A 24,842-nucleotide genomic window follows, 5' to 3' on the forward strand; every position below is an offset into this window, starting at 1 on the left:
AATGTGTTAAGTTAATCTTTCAAGATCCATGGTTCCCGGACTTTAGTCCTTACTTCACTCCCTCCTAAAATGGAAAGGAATGTTATTAAATTAGGATCCAGGCTTTTTCTCTGCTGTTTCTTCATTGAGGTCCAGCTCCTGTGGAAGGTTAGCCTCTGAAGACATGACTGATTGAGATGAACCCTAATCCAGAGAATGTGGATGACTCAAACTATGATCCACAGTTTGAGCCCATAGTGCCTCTTCCTGAGCAGGAGATCAAGACTCTTGAAGAAGATGAAGAGCTTTTTATGATTTGGGCCACGTAGTTCTGATTTGCATCTGAGAATGATCTTTCCAAATGGAAAGAGCTAGGAGCAGGTAACACAAATCTACTGAAACACAAGGAGAAGGGGATGATTTGCCTCCTCCTGAGAAGGGACAAAATTTTGAATATCTGTGCAAATCACCATTTGACACCATTGCTGGAGCTGAAGGCCAATGCAGGCAGTGCTCAAAGGGCCTGGGTCTGAAACACACATGTTGACTTTGTTGATTAAAATCCCAAGCCTAAATGTGATCCAGTTCCTAAATGCAGCAAATGCCCTGAAGCTTAAGTCAAAATATGAAAATAAGGAATATATAGAAGGAAGAATAGGTAACAAGAGCAGGCATAGTAGCATCAAAAATGGGGCGAGGAAGTTCTCAGAACTGTCCATGAATAAGGTGAAAGAGGAGAAGGAAAAGAAACAATTTAGACAAAAGCTGGAGGTGCCCAAGGAGGAAACCTAGCACCATAATGTATTAAACTTGTTGGCCTCACCTTCTTTCTTTTAATTTAATTTTTTTTCTTTCTTTCTTTTTTATTAACAAGGGACATTATTTTAAAAACTGAATTCCAGCCTCCAGGTTGTTTTCTAAGTTTTTACTCTGCTGAAGGTGTCTTCAGCAAACCCATTCCCATAAATTTATTTTCCATGTGGAAACACTTAGTAATAATATATCCAAAAGAGTAAATAAAACTTTGGAAAGCTAGAAAAAGGGCATTCATCAAGTATTCAATTAAATAGGAATTTATTTAACATAAATAGATAACAGATAGATAATAATCTATGTGAAATGGCACAAATGAAACAGTCCCTGCACTCCTTTGGAGCTTAGATTCTAATAGTGGGATTAAACATTCATTGTAAGTCAGACTAGCATAAGAAAAAGTAAGGATGAAGAAAGCATTAACAAGTAGGGATGGAGAGAAAGGAAAGGGAGCTTTCATCAAGAAGGTGGTACCCAAATTAAACCTTGAATTAGACAAGGATTCTGAGAGGTGGAAATATATTCCAGCTAGAGGGAATGCTTGTGAAAATTCACTGAGGTGAAGATGGAGTATAGATGTAACTTTGGCTTCAAGTGTAGAACAGTAGTATACAAGTCTCCTTCTTGGCAGAATGATGATAATGGTACATGCCTGTGCCAGGGAACGTTGGTGTAAGAGCTTGAGAGAAGAGAAATGTGCTTCCTAATTCCATAGAAAATACATGTACTGACAAACTCTATGAGGAGAAATTCAGAGGTAAAGAGAATAAAGCCTGGAAAGAAGCCATGTAGGTGAAAAGCAGGGCTTCAGTATATCCTCAATTTCCAGTTTGGTTTACACTAAAAAGTTTAAAGAATTTTCCTTTGGGTGAGATCAGAGTCTTTTGTATGAATGGAGATAACTTCTTCCCAGTAGGAGAAATTGTTAACTTTAATTGTTAATTGGCATATTTTAATCCATGTAGCTTCTATTATTTCTGCTTAGTATTTACTTGGATAAATGGATTTACTCACTATTCACTAACTATTATAGTCTTTTTCATGATTAACATTGGTCAAGAAGGTCTTCAAATTCAAGCTTGAGGTATCCCTTTGAAAGGATAGTGTGGCAGTGAAATTCAACACAAGTGTTTGCTTCTATTCTCCCCACCTCATTCTTGCCTCAAGAGAGCTCACAATCAATTTGTATTTGCAATTGTTGTTGTTCAGTCATGCCCTGCTCTTTATGACCTCATTTAAAGTTTTCTTGGCAGAAATATTAGAGTAAATGTCCTGTTCTTCTCCAGTTCATTTTACAGATGAAGAAATTGAGACAATAAGGGTGAAGTGACTTGCTAATTCTTACAACTAGTAAATATCTGAGGTCAGATTTGAACTTAGGAAGATGAGGTTTTTGATTCCAGGCCCAGCACTCTATTCACTGTGCATCACTACCACAGAAAGTTCCGTGGGACAATGCACTGAATATTGAACTTGGAGTCAGATGAACCACTGAATATGTAGACCTTTCTTAAGGTCAGATATTCCCAAATTTCTAAGTAGATAAAGGCAAGTACTAGACAATGGAGACAATATACAATAGGTAGACTTTATATAGAGTTTTAAAGTTTACAAAGCACTTTATATGTATTGTCAATTCATTTGATCCTTACTTATGATGAAGTGCCAGCACTATCCCCATTTCATAGATGGAGAAATTTCAGTAGAGAGGTTAATATTTTCCCAGAATCACACTGCTTGCAAGCGTCTAAGGCAACACTCAGTCCCCTGAGTGGGAAATTTTACCCATAGCATCTGCATCTATGCTGTCATAATCAGTTAAGTCTCCACAGCTTCATTGTGGCTTGGATGTCTTTTTTGCTTTGGGACATCATAGGCGGCTTGTTTGTCTCTGGGGTATCCCTATATAGTTCTGGTCCTGGAAAGAACCTCCAACTCCCACCAAATGTTTTTCCAAGTCTATTTATACCAATCCTTAGCCCCGCTTTGGTCACAAGGCTTTTTGAAAATTGGAGTCAGTGTTCCCCAATGAATGTTTACACATATTTCCCAAGTGTCCTGGGAAATTTAATCATCTTTTGATTTTGGATATTTTTATCATAGAAATACTTTACAGGTGAGGGGGTAGAGAGAGACTTGGAGAGTTATTGGGTTAATAAGCAGCAGAGTTAAGATTCCAACTGGGATGGTGTGACTTCAAGTTCAGGGCTCCTTTATGGGTACAAACTATATACCAAGTCTGCTGGTAGGGATACTCTTTCTCCTGTGTGGTTCTAGAAGCACAAAGATAAAGTCTGTTGTTGTTGGGTTGTTCCACCCCCCCCTTTTTTTTCCTACACTCCATTCGAACCATCTGATTGAATAATATTACTTTATAAAGGAAAGGTTACACTTGCTTAGATTACAGCTTATTTTAGAATCATATAATACTAACTTTGAAAGGAACTTTTCAGATCATTCAGTCCAGCCTTCTCATTTGACAGATGAGAAAGTTAAAGGACAAAAACATAAAGTGGCTTTCAAAGTCACCCAACCCCAAATGCCAAAAACAAAAATTTCCTTTTCCTTCCCTTCCCCTTTCCCTACCTCCTTTCCCTTCTTCCTTCCTTTCTCTTCCTCTTTTCCTCTCCCTTCCGTTGTGCTATCCTCTTCTAACTAGGAGAACAAACTAAAAGGCCGCTAAGTGCCACAGCTAAGTTGGAGCTCTGGGCTTGAAGTCAGGAAGTTCAAATCCAGCTTCAGATACTTACTAGCTGTGTGATACTGAGCAAGTAACTTAATGTCTGTTTACTTTGGTCTTCTCAACTGTAAAATGTAAAAAAAATTTTAAAAATTACAGCATTATCCTCCCAAGGTTGTGAGGATCAAATGAAATAATATTTGTAAAGCTCTTAACACAGCGCTTGACACAGAGTAACCATCATATAAATGCTTATTCCCTCTCTTCCCTTCTCTTGCACTGTGATTGTCTCATATCAACAGTTCTGCAGCAGGGTAGGAATGGGCAGGAACGTATAGATGTGTAGGTTACTCTCAGACTCATCAGAGTCCGTAGTTAAGGCAAATCACCAAGAATTTTTATTTGCTGTTGATCAGTTCTGTCCAACTTTTCATGACCTCATGTAGAGTTTCTTAGCGAGGATACTGGGCTGGTTTGCCATGTCCTTCTTCAGCTCATTTTACAGAGGAGGAAACTGAGGCAAACAGGGTTAAGTGACTTGTCCCGCTGGTTAAGGTCTATAGTTAGATTTGAACTGAGGAAGATGAGTCTTTTGAATCCAGGCCTAGCACTCTATATACTGCACCACCTAACAAGCAGCTATTAACTGCTAGGTTAAATATTGGAGACACCTCTCCCCCCTCCAAAAAATAAAGCATTAAGATCTGTAGGAGTTCACATTCTAATGAGAAGTCATACACAATTGAAATGACTAAAAAATATTATGAAAAATTCAACTTAGAAGCTCCTCAAATTGGTCAGGGAAATCCCCAATGAACTATCTACATCAGTTTCCCCACCCTCATGTTTCTTCTTTCATTTAGTTGAATTTTAGATGAGATTCTCCAGGAAAGGTTTTGGGGAAGCCTTACTTACTTCATTCAGCAGCTCCTTCCCAATGTATATCTTAGAGTGAATTACTACTGCCAATGGCTACTCACATCTGCATTATGGTAATTATTACTTTCATTTTCTGAAAGTGATGTCTTCTGATTGTCTCCAAGTTATGGGGAAATGTCCTGCTTAGGCCTTATACCCTGCACTAGCACGATTTGTTAGGATTTTAAGTTTTCAGAAGTTCTTTCCTCATCAGCTCATCAAGGAGGGGCAGGTTGTTCCAGTGGAGGGTATGTTAGTTATGGAATATGAAGAGCTGAGCTGAACTTCAGCTCTGCCATTGTTATCTGTGTGACCTTGAATAAATCACTTAAATGCCTCTGGGCCTTCCTTTATAAATCAAGGGCATTGGACTACATGATCTTATCTCTAAATCTCTATTTCAATTTTTATTATTCTCATTTTTCAGAGGAAGCAAATGGGGCTCAGTAAGGTTGTAAGTGATCTGCTCATGTTCATAGTGATCATGGCAAAACTGAGGCTTAAACCTGGAGGAGACTCTTTAGCCAAATGTTCTTTTTCACTAAACCACACAACTGGGAAGGAAAGGACTACAACAAGTAGAAATGGCAATAGGAGATTAGAGACTTTAACAAAGGATAACCAGCAACAGAAAAGAAGTTACTATTGAGGGGGCAGCCTATTTGAATAGGGGATCTTCCCAGACTTCTTGGAGCAAGATAGAGTAGAGTGAGGTGGGCAAGCCTGAACCTCATGATGAAGACATTTAATTGCACTCGACTTGTGATGGGGAAGGGAAGAGGACTGAGGATGGGAAGAGTAAGCCAGTTCTTCACACGGAAATCTCTTAGAAGAAAGATCCAAGGGGACAGAGCTTAAGGAGGAAAGCAGCCCAGGGCACCTTGTTTTCAGTAATTAAGCCTAGTGAACTTCAACAAGGAATTTGCTGTACATAATTATGGTTCTTTTGTTTCTCCTGTCAATTAGGGGATTTCTGTCTATAATATGGGATTGTTTACTTTATTCTTTCTGTCTCTCTGTCTCTGTCTCTATCTCCACCTCTGTCTCTGTATCTTTGTCTTTCTCGTCTCTTTCGGTCTCCATCTCTATCTCTGACTATCTCTCTCTGTTTCTGTCTCTATCTCTGTCTCTCTTTGTTTCCTTCTCAATCACTGTCTCTCTCATAGCCTCTCTATGCATACAAAGTAATTTCCTTAGTGCCTACCCACTTTGCCCTCCTGACTTTCCTTGACAGAAAATTTTATTTCCTTATTGATTCAGGTAAGAAGAAGATTTCTGCTGTTTCTTGTTCCATGTTTTGTTTTCAGTGGAGATTACAGAAACACAGATTGTTCTTTTGGGGAGGCGTTTGGGTAGCTGCTGATCATGAACAGTGTCGACAGGTTTCCTTTCTTCACTATGGTCCATTTTGGCTTTTGACATTCTTGAGACATAGTCATTATCTTCCAAAAGTCGAACATGATTACATCCACATGTGTACTCTTTTTACTGATATAGACGACCATCTTTATACGCCTTAGGAGAAAGTGGAACTGAAAAAATTATTTAAAAAAAATTTAGAATTCTTCAAAGAAAATTATTAAAATGTTCTTGTCCTTTGACCCAAAGAGCCTACTCTTAGTAGATAAAGAATAAAATGAAACTTCCAAAGGATCTATATGTACCAAAATACCACAGTAGCTCTAGAGGCTCTTATCTTCTTGGTGGATTAAAATTGAAAAAAATCTTTCCTTCTATTGGGTAATGATTAAACAAATTATAGGATCTGTAGGTGATGGAATATTCACATCCATAAGAAATAATAAAATAGACATTTTCAGAGGAAACTAGAAAGGTATTTTTGAACTGATGCAAAGCAAAGTGAGCAAAACTAGGAAGATAAGCTATATAACGGCAGGATTATGAAGAAATTTAACTTTGAAAGACTTTAGTATTCTGATCAATGTAGTGATAAAAACCTCGAGGTGAAATATGCCACTCACTTCTTCTGAGGAAATGATAAATTTAAAAAAGCACAGAGACAGGAGCATACATTTTTGGGTGTGGCCAATATAGGAATTTATTTTTACTGCACTATACATATTTATTATGCAACTCTTATTTATTTTATTCAGTAGGAGAGGGGCAGTGAAAGGAGCAGATTATGATGCATGTGAAAATAAATATTTTTTAAAAGAAAGTCCCTCTATATGAATAAAATATTATATAATGAAATAAAATCTTTACAAAATATTTTATTTTTATCCTGGTAAAGACTGGCCAACAATCAAGTTATTGTGCATCATATATCACTAAGTAGAGTCAAAGTTATCAGCGATTAATTATAGAACAAAAAGAAGCCAAGGCTTTAGTCACCATAATCCATTTTGATCAATCATAATTTATTCAGTGTGTTAGCTGATAATACAAAATTACATTAAACAAACACAAAATACTTTACAGGTTTATATTGTTTATTCCCTCCTCTGAAAATACCTGTATAACACAACCTCCTTGGGCCTCAGTCTTCTGTATCTGAAGAGGATACACTCTGTGATCTGTAAGGTTCCTTCTGCTAAGAGCCAAAGATGCTGTACACTTGGCTGACATTATAATTTTTCCCCCAATAGCAGGATGCCATCGAAAGCATGTTGGGTTGGGTTGGAAATCAGAAAAGATCAGTTCAAATTTTAGTTTTGTCACTCATAGCCTATGTGATCTTGGACAAGTCCCATGATCTCTCGGTGCCTTATATAGAAAATAGAGGGTTTACCTTTTGAGACTCTTCTAGTATTAATTAATAATCTATGATTCCATGACCCCTTTTAGATGCCTAGCCTTCCCAGCATGATGAAGACCCCATGTCAAGCATCTCCTCGGACATGTGTTAGCTTTTAAGCACTGTGTTCTGGGTAACCTTTCAAGGTTATAAATTAGATAAACTTGTCTGTGCTTAGCAGAAGGAATTTCCTACAACAATGATATCACGGGTCTCTCTTTTCACAGGCTGCCTTTGAGAAAAGTGCATTTTCAGAATCACTGAGCACTAAGAATTTTCTTGGAGCAGCCAGGTGGCACCATAGTGCACAGAATGCTAAGCCTAGAGTCAGGAACTGATTGCAGATCTTGGGCAAATCACTTCACCCTGTTTGCCTCAATTTCCTCACCTGTAAAATTAATTGGAGAAGCAAATGGCAAACTGCTCCAGTGTCTATGCCAAGGAAATCTGAGATGGGGTCACAAAGAGGCAGACACGACTGAAGTGACTGAACACCAGCAACTTTTGAGATCAGTCCCAAAGTGGAACGAACACCTCAGGTAAGTGACCTATCTATCTCACTGCCCAGAGTCTAGATCATTTCTTAGATGTTAGGGAAAAAATTTCTTCTGGGACATAAATCGGATTGGATGGTTACTGAGCATCTTTCTAATTCTGAGATTCAATAATTCATTCCATGATAATAAAAGAGGCAAAGTAATCACAGCACTAAACTGAGATCTAGAATAGCCTTAGCGAATACTTTTGGGCCAACTTTATTTTTACAGAGAACAAACTGAAGCTTAATGTATTCAACATTATACAGGTAAATAAGTATCAGAGGACAGTTTTAAACCTAGGTTTTCTGACTCCACAATCAGTATACTTTCCAATGCAGAATGCTACCTTTTCCTTTAGCTGTTCAACTTCTAATGTTTCCTATCTTTACTCCAACTAAGAGGCATTAAAAGGCCACATTGCCCATCAGACTGTTAGGGAAAAAAATCCAACAGCCACCCAACACATTTGATGATGCTGGCAAATGACCAAATGTACAGAGCCACTGATCTGGACTACATCCTATGGACCTGGTCTAAAATCCTCAGTGAGAGTGAGGAGACCTCACTAGTAGTCATGGACCTGCCCCTAACCAGCTGCACAATCCTGAGCAAATCACATAAGGTTTCTCCACTTCAATTTCCCCATCTACAAAAAGATAAAAGTAGACTAGAAAAATTCAGGGCTTCTTAAACTTTTCCACTCATGGCCCTTTTTCACCCAAGAAATTTTTCATGGCCCCGAATATAACAAGTATATAAAATGATTCAATCATAATTTCATGACCCCCACATTACAAGATCCCAGTTTAAGAAGCTGGGGACTAGATGATCAATAACAGCTCCTTCTGATCTATGATTTTACAATTTAACTATTAATCCTGTGCCAGTACATTTTCATCTCTGCATTCCTGGGAAAGAATTTATAAGCTGTAAGAATGAACAATCCATGACAAAAGGCCTGAATCCAAGAGAAGAGGAAGTACATCAATGGGAGTGACAAAAGACCTGAGTCCAAGAGAACAAGAAGGAAAGCAATGGGAAACCAAGGTATCTTGAGGAATCTTACAGATAAGAGTATCTTCTTTGGATATCAGGGACACTTGGATCCCTGATCATGTCCTTGTGTGCATCTTTCAGTTTCTTTGAAAGACTATTTCCTAAAGCTGATACCCTTCTAAGTATAGCCCAGAGCTGTAAAGCAGAAGGAAGAGTTAATGTATTGGAAAGATGTTGAGAATAAAAGGAAGAAGAGACTGATATTGGTGATGGTATTTTAGGGTTGGGTTTAATACACTTACCTAAAAGCCCCATTGTAGCCATAGTAGTTTTCTCTGGTACTAGAAGCACATTTATCCAAAATTGGTGAGTATCGATTGCCAATACATAAGGCACAGAGATTGGAAGTAGCATCAGCACCAGGAGCACAAGATTCACTGAAGTATTTATCTACACAGAGAAAAGACAGTGGTTTCTACTTGAATAATATGAGTGCTTCCTTTTATTTCCCATGTTAAAAGCCTCTATTTTAAATTACATAATTGCCCCAATTAAATGAAGATGTGATCATAAGCCCAGAACCTGAAATAAATCAGAGGTTCAGAGATAAGGCAACATTGCAGGGAGAGAAGGTGACCCCCCCAACACACAGACCTGATGGTGATTTTTTTCTTTTTTAAAAATAGTTAAAATTTCATAAAAAAACCCAGAAAAAGACAGAACATGGTAAGTAAAAATATATATTGCCATGTGCCCAGCAGAATAACAATATTCAATATATTTCCATTTCAATAAAACAAAGAAGTCATATTTATGACTGTCCATTTTTTTTGTTCTTGCTTCCATCTAGGTTATTCTTTTGTTCTTTACTGTACACTTTTTACTTTATTCTTTTTTCAAATGGTGATTTAAAAAATCACTCAAGGCTCCTATTTAGAAAGTCAATTCATATACCACACCATAATCCAGGTACATTGGTGACTGCTTTTCTCCTTCAAATGTGTCCTTGATATGTTTTAACCTGATTCTACACGTCTAGAAATATTTAGCACTCTCTACCACCCAAGGTAACCAGGGACTTCACAGTGTAAATTTCCCTAAGTCTCTAACAATTAGAGAAAATCAAACAAATAACTTCTTCAAAGAACCAGCTTACCAAATTCACAGGAATGGGTTTGGTTGTATATCAGACCCATGGGAATGTTCCAACCAGCACTTCTGCCTACTGCTGTGTGGCAGGATTTCTTGTGTTTCAGTGAATTCCATGAGAGATCAGTACCTGACCTAACAACAGCCACAGCCTAATAACCTTGAAAATAACAGACACAAAAAAGCAATAGTTAGCATTATGAGCCATTCCAGAAAGGGCCATTTGATGCCACTAGACCAAACTTACTTCATGCCTTGGGGAAAACAGATATATAAATGTCCTCAGACTTATAGGAACCAGAGCATTGGAAGAACTGCAGTCTTTTACTTAATTTCTCATGACCAGAAAGTTATCCATACTATAACAAACTCAGCAAGTAGTCATCCAGACTATTCTCAAAAGACTTTCAATTAAAGAGAATCCTATTATTTCCTAAGGAAATCTCTCCCATTAACTATTTGCATTCAGTCATTTATCAGTAATATCAGACACTTTGTGATCCCATTTGGGGTTTTCTTGGCAGGGACACTAGAGTAGCTTGAGTTTCCTTCTCCAGTTTATTTTATAGATGGAGAAACTGAGGTAATCAGAGTGAAGTGACATGCCCAGGGTAACACAACGATTAAGTTGTCTGGCTGGACTTGAACTCAGGAAGATGGACCCAGTGATCTATCCTGTGCCACCTGGCTAACCCTTCCATCGCTGGGTTTACCAATTCAGACTCACCCTGAGCAGGTTTATTCACACAGTCCTTCCCATGACTCTGTCCATTCTTAGGTGCTGAAAAAATAAAGAAGCCAATGGAATGAATCTTCCATCTGCATTCACTAAATATCAGGTTTTCTTAAGCATGAGTGCTTACACCACTACAATGTCATTCCATTCCATTCCATTAAGGAGAATCCATTCCATTCTATTCAGGAGAATCTTTGATTCTCTACAGTTTAGAATAACATGAAAAATGAAAATTCATTCCTATTCAGCTAACTTTGATTCCATTTTGATCCCACCCTTAGAGTGTTTTCTTTTTCTTTGTGCTTTTTGATCACTTCAGGGTTTATTAGAACCGTTGCATACCAGAAACAAGATATAGCATATGAACCTTTGTTATATATTTTTATATAGTATTTGACCTTTGCTATGTATGATATATATATGTATACATATATATATATATATATCATACATTGCAAAGGAAAAAAAAAAGAGAAGGAGCTAACCTGAGCTCTATCAACTATCTCAGGGCTATAAATGTTTAAATGATTATTAGTGAGTCTAATTTATTTGTTTGCTATTTCCCACCCTTCTTCTGCTGCCCTAGTGAGAGCTCTGCATAAAATCTTTTGTTCAGAGCCTAGAGAGAGTCAAGCTAAAGGAGAAATATTCCCTCTACTTACTGTAGCTTTCTGCTAGGACAGGCACCAAACCACACTTGCCAGCAATGTAAACATATCCTCCATCAGTACTCATGGCATCAGCTTCCCCTTTCTGTGGAGGCAAAGTAAATCATTACAAAAACATTGTTTCACGGAGCCTAGGAGCCCTTCATCACGCCTGCCATCATATACACTTAGTGACAGGGTGATTGACTAGGGAGAAGGATGGGAAGTGTAGGAACTTAGGTAGAGTTTCATATGAGAAAATTACCTTGAATATCAACCTCATATAGCAGACCACAACTTTTAAAGTTATTTCTAAGGCTTCTGGCATCATAAACTTAGAGCTGGAAGTGATTTCCAAGGTATTCTAATTCAACCCCCTCATTTTATAAAAAAGGAAGAAACTCGACAGTCTAGGATCCAGTACAGGAGACATAAAACACATGGTTTCAAAATATTACATTTTATAAGTACAAAGCTTTTACTGCAGGAAAATCCCACTCTCTCTAACATGGGAAAGGGGGGGGGATTTCTTCTATACTAAGTGAAGGTACACAGAGAAGGGTACAATTCTGTAGTGGGCAATAACACGTCTTTATGTGCACATAACAATGAAAAAAACATAATTTCATTGAGGCAGGGTATAAATTTTCCTGATGTTATCTTCAAAGTACAAATTCTTTGACTCATCTCTGTCCTTATCACCACGCTAATAACACACTAGGGATGTCTAAGGAGACCCAGGCTTTTTTCTCAAGCACAGATTCCCAGGAGCACCCAAAAGCATTCACATATTAGTCTGTGACTATACTGAGTTCCTGGTCATGCAGGAAGGGACTCAAGTTGAGTGGCACAAAATGGACTGTCTAAATAAGGGCAGCCATACACTTTGCTCATGGGAAGTTGGTCTTTAATGTAATTCCCTAACAGAGTAGCTCAGATACAGAAGAAATACTGTGATTATTATCATTTTTTATCATCTTCCTTCTCTCGGAGGAAATTCCTACTTTGAATTAAAAGAGTTTAGAATTAGATGTTACTTTCAATATCACCTATACCAAACTTTCCATTTTCCAAGCAAGGAAACTAAGTTCCAGTGAGCCAACAATGTTTTCAGTCACACAATTGATGGAACCATTAACCAGGATTCTGATCTTCCTAGGCTAAAGAGCCCCAAAACACTGATGCTGTACCAAAATGGGAGCACCTACCATTATCTTGACAATGCAGTCTTCAGAGTTTTCTCCTACTGCACATTCAATGACTCCTCTACTGAACACATTCCATTCATCACATTTTTTCTTTTCATCATCATTTACTGTGCACCACGTCACCTTCTTGTCCCCTGAGGGATGAATCTTGTCTAGGTCATGACCTGGGAAAAGAAGTCAAGAGTTTAAACCGTTAATCAATCTTTAAAATGCACTATGCAAAAGCCTGAGCTATGACCAGTGAAAGAAGAAATGGCTTTCTGAAGGTTTGATCTTTTGAGTTTATTATGTATGGTAATACATTACAAAGTACATACAAACAAAGACCAGCGTCCTCAACTTAGGTCTGGGCCCTGAAAACGGGGGTAGTTAGACATTTATACATTAAAAACAATTATTTAAATAAAGCCAATTAATTAGAAGGAAACAATACAACATTGAGTCATCTAATTTGATGAAAGAGCAGAGATTTTCTAAGTTGGGAGGAAAAGCACAAACAGGTACAATTCTTGAAATCAAACTTGCTCCCTGTGTATAAATAATCAGCACGGCAACAGTAACTAATTGATTGATATGGAGCCAGTTCCATCCCAATGATCTTAAAGTCCTAAGGTCTAGGATTTAGTCCTGATTGTATTAGCTGTGTTTGTCATTTGATTTTTTAAACCACAATTGCCTTATAAAACAGAGAGGGGACCCACCTCACCAGGTTGTAAGAATTGCAGGAATAAATTAAAAGTGTTTATTATAATCAGGCTGAAAGAATTTTCAAGCTGAAATGGTTCTTATGTAGTACAATCCTATGCTATAGGATTTAGGACTGGAAGGGACCTTGGAGATCATTTTGCCCAGGGCTCAGGAATATCTAGCACATGGACTGTATAAGGCCTGAAAAATCATTTTCTAAGGTAACCACAGGCAATGATGAGCAAAAAGGTAGGTGCAAACACCTTCTACTTCTTGAGTTCTAGAAGTTGAGAATTTTGTAGGACCAGTGAATGATGTCATAATTATCCTTCCCCTGACTTAGACCTATCATCTCATTTTATGTTGAAAAAACTAAGACCCAGAAAAGGTAAGAGAGGTGCTAAGATCTCATGGTAAGTAGCAAGAACAGGATTTTTCCATACAAATTTTCTGGTTTCAACTCCAATTTGTTTTAATAGTTTTTATTTACCAGCTATATGCATGGGTAATTTTACAGCATTGACAATTCCCAAACCTTTTGCTCCAATTTTTCCCCTTTTCCCCCCACCCATGGCAGGTTGACCAATACATGTTAAATACGTTAAAGTATAAATTAAATACAATATAGGTGTACATGTCCAAACAGTTGTTTTGCCATACAAAAAGAATCAGACTTTGAAATAGTGTATAATTCGCCTGTGAAGGAAATAAAAAATGCAGGCAGACAAAAATAAAGGGATTGGGAATTCTATGTAGTGGTTCATAGTCAACTCCCAGAGTTCTTTCACTGGGTGAAGCTGGTTCAGTTCATTACTGTTCTATTGGAATTGATTTGGTTCATCTCATTTTTGAAGCGGGCCATGTCCATCAGAATTGATCATCATATAGTATTGTCGTTGAATCAACTCCAATGTTTTTTACTATACTGAGTCACACCCTTAGTGACAGTGACACACTAAATAATGATGGAGTCAAAACTAGAACTCAGGCCTTTCTAATTCTCAAATCACTGCATTTGAGTTGATCTTGTTATTATTATGATAAACGTGTATCCTTGTTTTTTCCATATGACACTAAAAATACCCCTACTTAATGAATAGAGTACTGGACCTGTTGTCTTTAAGACTTGAGTTAAAATCCAGTTTTAGACACTAGCCGTGTGATCTTAGACAAGTCACAACTCTATCTGCTTCAGTTTCCTCATCTATAAAATGAATTGGAGGAGAAAATGGCAAACCATTCCAGTATCTTTGCCAAGAAAAAGCCATATAGAATCATGAAAAAGTTGGACATGACTAAAATGAGTCAATGATTTTGAGAATAAAACAAAAGGAACATTGTAACACAGTTTCCACACAATTCAACTATATCTAATGCAACATTCAGTACTTTTACAGGAAGAGACAGTTTAAATACTGGCTCATAAGAAAGAGGCTGATTTTTGCAAATTAAAAGTGAACAAAACAAGAACTGTTCCTGAAAAATAGGCCATTTGGTAGCCTGGTACAAAGTGTCCAAGGAATACTAAGTAATCTCCTGGGATCAACAGTAGTAGGGAGTTCTTTATTTATTTTTACCACCTTGAAGGTCATCATAAGGGAGTTTCCTAAATTTGATCTTGCTATGTTTTTTGGGAAGGGAGTCTTCACAGGAGGTGGGATAGATTTGGGAAATTCAAGGAACAGAAACAAAAAGGTTCATGTCCAAAATAACTATGTTATTTTAAGTTAAACTGTATAACTGAATTAAAGACCCTATTCATTCATCTAAAAGAGATAGAAAAATCTGTTGCACACCCTCCCTTCACTGCCATTCCTGGTCATCAGTTTAGCTCAGAGTGGGGAAATGAAGCTCCATATATAAATGACCAAGATCCAGGAAATCAGGACAATTCAGGAATCTTTCTGGTTCTGGATGGCATACAGATGATAGGGGGACACAACTCTTCCTTTCTCATTTGGACTCTTCCTTAGTTTCCCTGCTTTAAAATCTCTCCCCACTTGAGTCCACCATCTACAAAGCCATCAAGGTGATTACCCTAAAATTCAAATCCAAACATCTTACCTCTAGTCCCCCTAATAAATAAACTCCAGTGACTCCATATTAGCTCTTAGATTAAATATAAACTCCTCTCTATGCCCCCTCCCTTCCTATCTGTCCAGATTTGTTTTTTTTTTTTTTTTCTATTTTTTTACACATTACCTACCTCTCTACACTTTATCATCTGGTCATATAGTCATAGTAGTCTACTTGTCTTTTTTTAAAATTTAATTTGTTTTTTAATTTATGAAAGAAAAAATATATTTTCATAGCAAAATAAAAAGGATGATTGCACATGAAGTTGCAAATTTATTATATACAACTTGCTATTACTTTAAAATATGTAATAAAGTTATCATGTAAATTTTCCCCCATCCCTTCTTTTCTCCTCAACGCCATTAAGGTGGTGTTTGTGTCCCCCATCCAGAACCAGAAATATGCTTTGTGTCCCCCATCCATGTAGGCCATCCAGAACCAGAAATATGCCTGAACCATTCGGATTGACTGGGGCTTGGGCATTCTCTATCTTTGTCTTTCTCTCTGTCTATCTCTTTGTCTATCTCCCTCTCTCTGTATCTTTCCTTGTCTCAATCTCTTTTTGCCTCTATGTATCTCTCTGTGTCTCTGTCTCTGTCTCTCTCTCTCCTTGTCTCCATCTCCATTCTTTTTATGTCTGTTTCTCTCTATATGTGTTTGTCTCTCTCTCCACAGAGACTTATAAGATCATTCTAAACAAATTTCTATTTATCAGTTCTTTCTCTGGTTGTAGAGAGCCTCTTCCCTTATAGATTCTTTTGTATTTAATTTGAGTATTTATAAATCAAAATGACTCATTTGACTAAAGTTGTTCACAATTTTGCTGTTACTGTAAACAGTGTTCTCTTGGTTCTGTTTTCATCTTTCATTATTTCTGCCTGTCTATATATGTTTTTCTAAGATTATTGAGCTCATCATTTCTTATAACTCAGTAATATTCCCTAAAAACCATATATAATTTCTTCAGCCATCGTCCAATTGATGGTCATCCCTGCAATTTCCAGTTCTTTGCCACCACAGAGAGAACTGCTATTTTAGAACATATAGGATTTTTTTTCCTTTTCCATTAATCATCTTTAGAAATAGACCTAGTAGTGATATTGCTAGATCAAAGGGCATAGTCAATTTAATAATTCTCTGGGTATAATTCCAGATTGCTCTCCACAATGGTTGGATCAATTTACAGTTCCACTAACAGCAAATTAGTGGCCCATTTTTCCTATTCTTCCCAACATTTTCCTCTTTCTTTCCAAACATTTTAGTCAGTCTGATAGTAAAATTACATCTCAAGATTGTTTTAATTGATAATGTTTAATTAAGAGCATTTTTTATATGACTAAATTGTTTTTATGTTTTGCATTGTCTGTTCATGTCCTTTGATCACTTACCAATTGGGGAATGACTCATATTCTTATAGATTTTACAAAATTCTTTGTATATTTGAGATACAAGATGATTATCTATAAATGATTTCCCCAATTTTCTGCTTTCCTTCTGATCTTGCCTACCTTGTTTTATTTGTACAAACCCTTTTTAGTTTAATATAATTGAAATTATCCATTTTATACCTTACTCTGCTCTTTATTATTTCTTCATAAATTGTTCACTTATTCGTAAGTCTGATAAGTTTCCCTGTTCTTCAGATTTTCTTGTAATCACTCTATCTAGGCCATGTGTCCATTTGATATTTGGTGTAAGATTTCTGTCTATGCCAGTCTGGTTTTGGCCAGACTGTTTTCCAGTTTTCTGAACATTTTTAAAAACTAAATAATGAATTCTTATTCCAAATCTAGTGTTTACACTTATCAAATACAAGGTTATTATAATTTTTTGCTGCTATAAATTTTATTCCTATTCTTCCACTGAATTACCTTTCTATTTCTTGACCAAAACCAGATAGTTTTGTCTTATAATATAGTTTATGACCTGATACTACTAAACCTCCTTCCTTTATGTTCTCCCCTCCCCCATTAATTCATTTGATATTCTTGGCTTTTTGTTCTTTCAAATGAGTTTTGTTATTTTTTTTCTGATTTAGTAAAATATTTTTGGCAACTTAATTGAAATAACCATGATTCTAACCAAATAAGCAATTACCAACATTAATATTTCTCCAATCATTTAAATCTGAATGTATTTGTATAAAATTTTAAAAAAATTTCATTTATATATTTCCTGGATTTGTTTTGGCAGTCTTATTCCCAGGTATTTTACACTGTCTAGATTAATTTTAAATGAGATATCTCTTATTATCTCTTTTTACAGATTTTGTTTGTGAAATATAGGAATACTGATGACCTATGTGCATTTACTCTATATCCTGCTACTTTGCTAAATTTATTAACTGTTACAACTAACTTGTTTAGTTGTGTCTTTAGAATTTTTCAAGTAAATTATTATACTGTCTGCAAAAAAGAAATAGTTTTATTGTCTCATTCCTTATTCTGATTCCTTCTATTTGTTTTTTTTTTATTGTTGTTAGCATTTCAATACAATATTGGATAATATTGGAAGTAATAGGTATCTTTACTTCATATCTGAATTGGGAAGGCTTCTAGATTATTCTTATTACAAATAATTTTTGCTAATGGTTTTAGAGAAATGCTTTGTTTTGGGGGGGTCAATTTTAGAATAAATGCAATTTTCCTAAACTTTCAAGTGTCTTTAATAGAAATGAATGTTGCACTTTATCAAAAGCTTTTTCTGCATCTATTGATATAATCATATGATTTAAATTTTTTTTATTATTGGTAAAATTCTTTATGTTAATAGCCTTCATCATAATGTCAGTAGATCATTCCACTTAGTCATAATGTGTAATCTTTGTAATATATTAGTGTAATCTTTTATCTAGTATTTTATTTAGGATTTTTTTTTTTTGGCATCCTTCATTAGTTGAATTGGTCTATGACTTCCTTTTTCTGTTTTTTCTCTTCCTAGTTTAGGTATCAATATCATATTTGTTTGGTAGTATCTAGTCTTTGTCTATTATTTCAAATAATTTATTTTATATTGTGATTAGTTGATCTTTAAATGTTTGGTAAAGTTTACTTGTAAATTCATCTGGTCCTGGTGTTTTTCTCTTAAGAAGTTCATTTATGGCCTGTTCAATTTCTGTTTCTAAAATAAGTCTATTTAAATATTCTATTCCTTCTTTTACTAACATAGGTAATTTATGTTTTTGTAAATATTTGTAAAATATTTTGTAAGTATTCTTCCATTTCACTTAAATTGTTAAATTTACTAGCATATAACTAAGCAAAATAACTTCTTATAATTGCTTTAATTTCACCTTCATTAGTGATTTATTTGCCCTTTTCATTTTTAGTATTACCGATTTGGTTTTCATTTATTTTTTTCTTAAATCAAATTAACCAATGGTTTAAACAAGTTTAAAAAATAAATCCAAGTCCTAGTTTTATTTATTAATTCAGTTGGGTTTTTTTAAAACAGTAATTTTAATAAACTCAGCTTTAATTTTTTTAGGATTTCCAATTCAGTGTTTAATTGGGGATTTTTAATTTGTTCTTTTTCTAGTTTTTTATTTAAATTGCATATCCAATTCATTGATCTGATCTTTATTTTATTGGCATAAGCATTAAGAAATATAAATTTTCCTCTGATCATTGCTTTTGCTGTTATCATGTAGCTTCTGATATGTTGTCTCATTATTGTCATTTGATTTAATGAAATTATTGATTTGTTTCTGTGATTTGTTCTTTAACTCATTCTTTCTTCAAGATTAGATTGTTTAATTTTTAATTATTTTATAATCTGTGTTTTTGTGGTCCCTTATGAAATATAATTTTTATTGCATTGTGATTTCCAGGTCCTGCATTCTATTACTTCACTCACTTAGCTGCTTTAAAAAGTGGCCAAATCAAGACTATCATTTCTTATGGAAATTATCCATCAACTAGTGATTACCCTATAATTCCACTTACCTTTATATTTCTTTGCCAGTATACTCCTATACATGCTATTTCCCCCATTAGAATGCAAGCTATTAAGAATTGTCTTGTTGGCTTTTATTTGTATCTCCATAGTCTAGCATTTAATAACTGCTTTAAAAAATGCTTTTAAATTTATTTGTTCATTCACTAGTCTTAAAGAAGGAATTAAGGCTAAGCATATGGGCTGCCAAAATACCTCTGAAGGCAGGCCCTGGATTTTGGGATCTTTTGGATTGCTATCTCTATCTAGATGTATCCTACTCTTCCTTGTATGGGTGGTAGTACTGATCAATAGGCCAATTAGAAGATCCAATTATTTTAATAATAGCTCAATATCTTTGCTTAAAATAAGTCCTGTATCTTAAAGCCATTTTTGACTTAAAGTTATGAAGGTGGCATGCAATGGGGCAACAGCAATATTCATCTATTAGGCAATAAGGCCCTTCAAGATAAACATTGTATTCGTTTTAATTTTTTAATCCCCAGACCCCAATACAGTGTTATGCTCATAGTAAGACTTCTGAACATATCTTTATGTCTAGAAAGTCACTAATACCCTACTGTTCTTTGGAATATAGCTCAAATCTTACTTTCTTTACTTTAAAATAGATGGGTTAATGGAAATTGCACTAGACATAGAGTGAAATTCTCTACATTCAAATCCTGATTCTGCTGCATAATGAGCATGTGATTTTAAGAAAGTGACATTGTGTTTCCTCTTTGTAAAATGAAAAGGTAGAACTAGATTAGAGGTTTTAAACCTGGGGTTCATGTATACCTTAGTGATAAATTTCAAGGAATCTATGAACTTGGATTGTAATGCCTCGGTTTCCCTGCCTCATTTTCCTGAATAGTAATAACCTCAGTTTCCCTCAATTATTATTCTATACCCTGAATAAAATATTATGGCCATCCCCACCCTTTTCCTTACCCCACTAAGCTCTGGTCACTCTCACATTTCAATGAATCATAAAACTCCAGATATGACTCACAAAACTCTAGATGGCTTATCTCAAATGCCTTGGTATTGCTCACTGTCTCTTGCTTCAAACTCCTGTCTCCTGCTTCCAACTTTCTTGACCTCCAATCTGTCAGAACTAAAGTTATGATCCTTTCCTAAAATTATAGCTCATCCATTCATCCAGTGTTCTGCTCCCCAGGCCCCCCAGCTTGCCTTTGTTTCCCTAATAGCTGAAGCCCTATAAAAGTCTCTGGAATTAATTGCTCGATGCTGGATGCTTTGAGACAAGAATCCCATTCAGTTGATTTTGGCTACTCCAAATTCTCCATTATTAAAATATAAAAAACCTAATCTCTGCCTTGCCTCACTTTCTTCAAAGTTACAGAATGAGAAAATAAGGCTTCTTTAATTTTTACTAACTTCTAACTGACAATTAGCATTTCCTTAAATTATTTAGAGAACCACTATTCTGTGATGACAAATAATTGGAAAATGGGAAGATTATCATCAATTGGGGAATGGCTGAACAAGTTGTAATATAGACTATAATGGAATAATATTGTGCTAGAAAAGCTTAAATGAGCTGATGCCAAGTAAAACAAGCAGAACCAAGAGAATATTGTACACAGTTCAACAATACAAAGATTTAAGAAAATTTCAAAGGACTCATGATGAAAAATGCTATTCACCTCCAGAAAAAAAAAATAGATGGATAGCAGATTAAGGCATACTGTTTTTTGCTTTTTGTATTTGTTTGTGTACATGTGTATGTACATTTCCTTTGGGTTGGGATCTGTGTCTTCTTTCACAATATAACTAATACGGTAACTTGCTTTGCATGATTGAACATGTATAAGCTATATTAAATTGATTATTGTCTCAGGGAGGGGGAAGGTGAGGGAGAGAGAGAACATTTGGAACTCAATATTTCTTAAAGTTGAATGTTAAAAATTGTCTTTACATGCAACTGAAAAAAAAAAGAAATATTATTACATTTCTCCCTGCCCCCTCTACTCTGAGGAGGAATCCAAAGTCTGTCACCAGACACACACAAAAAGGTTTAGAGCCCTTGGACTAGAAGTCTCTCTCAGGTCTTTTCAAAAACCTTCAGCAAATATTTGTTCAAAGTCTATTATGTGTGCAAAGTAAGGTAGCTGCAAAGACAATTACTATGCTTAAGTCAATAAGCAAAAGGACTACTTTGTTATAAGCACTGTGCCATGCGCTGAGAATACAAAGAAAGGCAAAGGCAGTCCTGCTTTCAGGAAGCCAACAGTTATATGAATGGAACAGCATGGGAACAACTATATGCCAACAAGTTATATAAATCAGAGATAATCACAGAGGGAAGATATTAGCATTAAAGGGGAAAGGCTTCTTGTGGAAAATGGGATTTTAGCTGGGACTTGGAATAAGTCTGGGAAGCCAGGAAGAGGAGATGAAGAGTAAGAGCAATCTAGGCATCAGGACATCCAAAGAAAATGTATTGAGTTGGAAATGTAGTTTTCTGGGCATAAGGAGCATCAAGGACACTGGTTGATACATACACGAGAGTAAAGTATAAGAAGATTGGAATAGTAGGAAGGGTTACAAAAAGTTTTAAAAGACAGGATTTTATATCTATTCTTGAAGATAACAGGAAATAAAAGTCATTTATGGCATATAGAGTTTACAATGTACTAGGCATGGAAATTTTAATAATTTCCAACCTTCTAGGCTTTTGATTCCATTTTTTTCTTTTTTGTTTAAAACATTTATATATATATATATATATATATATATATATATATATATATATATATTTAAAACTTAAATACAAAATAGAAAAAAAAAACAAAGAGGAAAAAATACATTGTTATGTGCATAGCAGAACATCAAGGAGGATTCAGAATATGTAACAATAAATTTCCATTTCAAGAAAGCATTTATAATAATAGAATACATTGTGTTCAAAACTATCCATCTTTTCTTTTTATCTTTTGTAGATTTTCTTCTGTTTTTTGCTATGCATTTTTTACTTTATTCTTTTTTCCTTTTCCTCCCTCCCCCTCCTCTAAGCAGACCACAGTTAAGCATGCAAAATCCACACACATACACTATCTCTATCTTACTGTCTATATAAAAATATATAGCTATATATTACATATATATATACACATACATAAATAACTATAATCATATATATACATACACATTCATATACATCTGTGTAACATTTTATTACACTTATCTGTCCTCTGTTTCTCTGGAAGTGGAGAACAAAATCTTTTTTAGATCTAATCTTTCTATACATTGAGTTGTTTTCTGTGCAAATCTGCAGGATGTGATCCGATGAGGTTTTCTTTGACTCATAGGAGGAGAAGTAAACTACTTCAGGAAATGCCTTTCTGACAATACAGCTACACTATATTGATTCTGGCTCTAATCATTTCAGAATCTCCCATCGACTGAACTAAAATTATATTGGTTATTATCTGTTCAGCATCAGAAGGCAAGTTTACATGAACAAGATCATAGGGGAACATTAACATAAGAGGATATACTCTTCAAAACACTGTAGAAATCCCTATTTGTATCAAGACTGTTGATATCTCTCTTTAAGTGCCTGTTATAGTGCATTAAAGCAGGTCTTTGAAGGACCTCTATTGAGCAACAAGCTTTCTTGGCAGTTTGTCTGATTCTTTGTATAAAACAGCATTTTAGGGCAAGTCTATGTGTCTAAATTTCTTCATTTATAAAATGAAGGTATTGAACTGGATGACCATCAAGATTCCTTCTAATACTAAACCTGCGATCCATGGGTTTTTTAAAAAAATGTTGTATAATTAAAATAAGCATGTCCCTCTCCCACTCCAATTTGCCAGAATTAATAATTTCATTCCATTCAGACGTAGTGATTCAGATACTGACATTTTAAATATTTCTTTATTTGAAGTAAATTAAGAGAGGCATCTTATATAGTAGATAGAAAGCCAGTATCCATGCTAGGAAGAACTGGGATCAAATCTAGTATCTGTGTGACAATAGTCAAGTCTTTTAACCTTGCAATATTCTAGGCAACTTTCTAAGGTAATCATCTAGGAATTTTTTAGGCCAATGAAATGAGGTCTAGATATATCTAATGCAGTTAAGGGACACAGTAGATAGAGTGGTAGACTTGGAATCAGGCAGAAATAAATTTGAATCCAGAAAGTCACAAGCTTTCTGGTCCTTTAGTGTCCTTTTCTAGTAAAATGGAGATAGTTAATATCTGCCTCACAGGATTGTTGTGAGAATCAAAATTCCTCTCAGGAGATTACCTTAAAAGAGATAATATATGTAAAGTGCTTTGCAAACCTCAAATAATTATTCTTATAGGTCCAGTCCCTATCCCTATCCTAAAGGAATAAAAGCAGTAGTCTTCTGAAGGAGGAAAGATCTCAAATTCAGGGTTTAATCGGTGACATTTCAAGCTGCCCATTCTCCTTAAAAGGGGTTGTTGGATGAGGAATGGGTCTTTCCCATTTTGATTTTGGCCTAGCTGACTTCAAATGTATGAACCCCTGAAGTGTTTAACCACAAAAAGCCCTTACAAAACATCTATAGCTTTTCCTAATTCTCTCTCCCCCAGCCCGAGCTCCATCCTCATTAATCAGCATTCCTTCCCCAGGCTCCTGCCAGGCAGTGCAGTAACACAGCCCAAATCTTCTTGAAAATGCACTGATCACTGGGGGGAAAGAGGAGGGGAAGAAGAAGGGAGGAGGAGAAAGGGGAGCGGGAAAAGGGAGGGAAGAGGAAAGAGGGAGAAGAAGGTGGCTGAGTGGCTATTGGGCAACAAGGAAGGACAAACACTGTTAGGTCACTGATTCTGCTAACACAGCTCCTGTTTCTCTATAAAAGGGCCAGTAGAACAGCTAAGAAGGCATCACAGAGTCTAGGGGGTCATTCTGTGATAGGAGCCCCACTACCTCCTTGCTGCCAGACCCAGAACCAACAAAGAAATGAGACTCACTTTTCCCACCTTATTATCCTTCGGGCTAATAGGTAAGTGACCACTGAAAGGGGGTTGATTTAGAAGGGCTGTTGATTTGGGGTGAAGTGGGGTGGGCAGTTTCTCTACCCATTCTTTGTGAGAGAAAACTGAACTTTCTCTGAGGCTACCAGAACACTAGAGGGTGTCAATCGGTGAATTCCCAACCCTGTCTTCACAAAAGAAATGTGAATGAGGCAGAACCAAACCTGGCTTGGAAGAGAGATTAGTCTCAGGATTAAACTATCTGTGAGAGAAGTTTTGAGATCCTGACCTGCTTCCCTTGTAGATTTAATAATATCAAGAGCCTGTGACGTGCATGTTCTTAAGATTCTCAGCTTATGGATGAAGAAACTGAACCTCAGAGAGGTCTAAAAGTCTTGCAAATACACATCTAGTAAGAATCTGAGATAGAATTTAACTCAAGTTTTCCTTCTTCCAATACTGGACTTTTAGGAAGTTATAAGTGAGCCTTTGAGGTTATCAAATTCAACCCTCTCTTCTTGCAGATAAAGAAATTGAGGCTAAATAATTTGCCCAATATCACACAGCTTCTTTGAAGGGAGTGGGAGACATATCTCAAAAGGTTATTTTATAATATGAGGGCCTGATAAAAATCTAGAAGTTATCTAAGGTTTTCTGATCAGTGCTATAGTAGTCAGTCATGGGTAGAACCTGTTTTTGAAGGATGTAGGACTAATCATATCAAAATGCAGATTCTGAGATAAAAGGA

General features: G+C 35.8%; 1 protein-coding gene, 2 long non-coding RNA genes and 1 pseudogene across 5 annotated transcripts in view; 2 read left to right on the plus strand and 2 right to left on the minus strand.

The window, feature by feature from the left end:
* Positions 1-57: 57 nt before the first annotated feature.
* On the plus strand, positions 58-771 carry LOC141564761 (ran-specific GTPase-activating protein pseudogene; annotated as a pseudogene).
* A 4,377-nt stretch (positions 772-5,148) lies between these two features.
* Positions 5,149-10,007, minus strand: LOC141564764 (uncharacterized). 3 transcript variants are annotated; one of them, XR_012488697.1, is made up of 3 exons: positions 9,840-10,007; positions 8,986-9,133; positions 5,149-5,922 (listed from the first exon to the last, which is right to left on the minus strand). It is a non-coding gene; the product is annotated as an uncharacterized LOC141564764 (long non-coding RNA). The 3 variants fall into 3 exon arrangements; XR_012488698.1 differs by lacking the exon at positions 5,149-5,922 and adding an exon at positions 8,015-8,333; XR_012488696.1 differs by lacking the exon at positions 5,149-5,922 and adding an exon at positions 8,864-8,878.
* A 518-nt stretch (positions 10,008-10,525) lies between these two features.
* LOC141559537 (uncharacterized) lies at positions 10,526-12,561 on the minus strand. The gene is made up of 3 exons (XR_012487470.1): positions 12,424-12,561; positions 11,231-11,321; positions 10,526-10,613 (listed from the first exon to the last, which is right to left on the minus strand). It is a non-coding gene; the product is annotated as an uncharacterized LOC141559537 (long non-coding RNA).
* Positions 12,562-23,965: 11,404 nt separating this feature from the next.
* Positions 23,966-24,842, plus strand: part of LOC141564753 (lactotransferrin-like) — a 33,302-nt gene continuing 32,425 nt past the window's right edge. Inside the window, exon 1 of the mRNA XM_074307652.1 lies at positions 23,966-24,123. Coding sequence (XP_074163753.1) covers positions 24,081-24,123 — 43 coding nt within the window. The 5' untranslated portion in view covers positions 23,966-24,080. The remainder of the gene's footprint in view (positions 24,124-24,842) is intronic.

The sequence above is a fragment of the Sminthopsis crassicaudata genome, chromosome 3, assembly GCF_048593235.1.
Source record: "Sminthopsis crassicaudata isolate SCR6 chromosome 3, ASM4859323v1, whole genome shotgun sequence".
In the NCBI taxonomy this organism is placed as follows: Eukaryota; Metazoa; Chordata; class Mammalia; order Dasyuromorphia; family Dasyuridae; genus Sminthopsis; species Sminthopsis crassicaudata.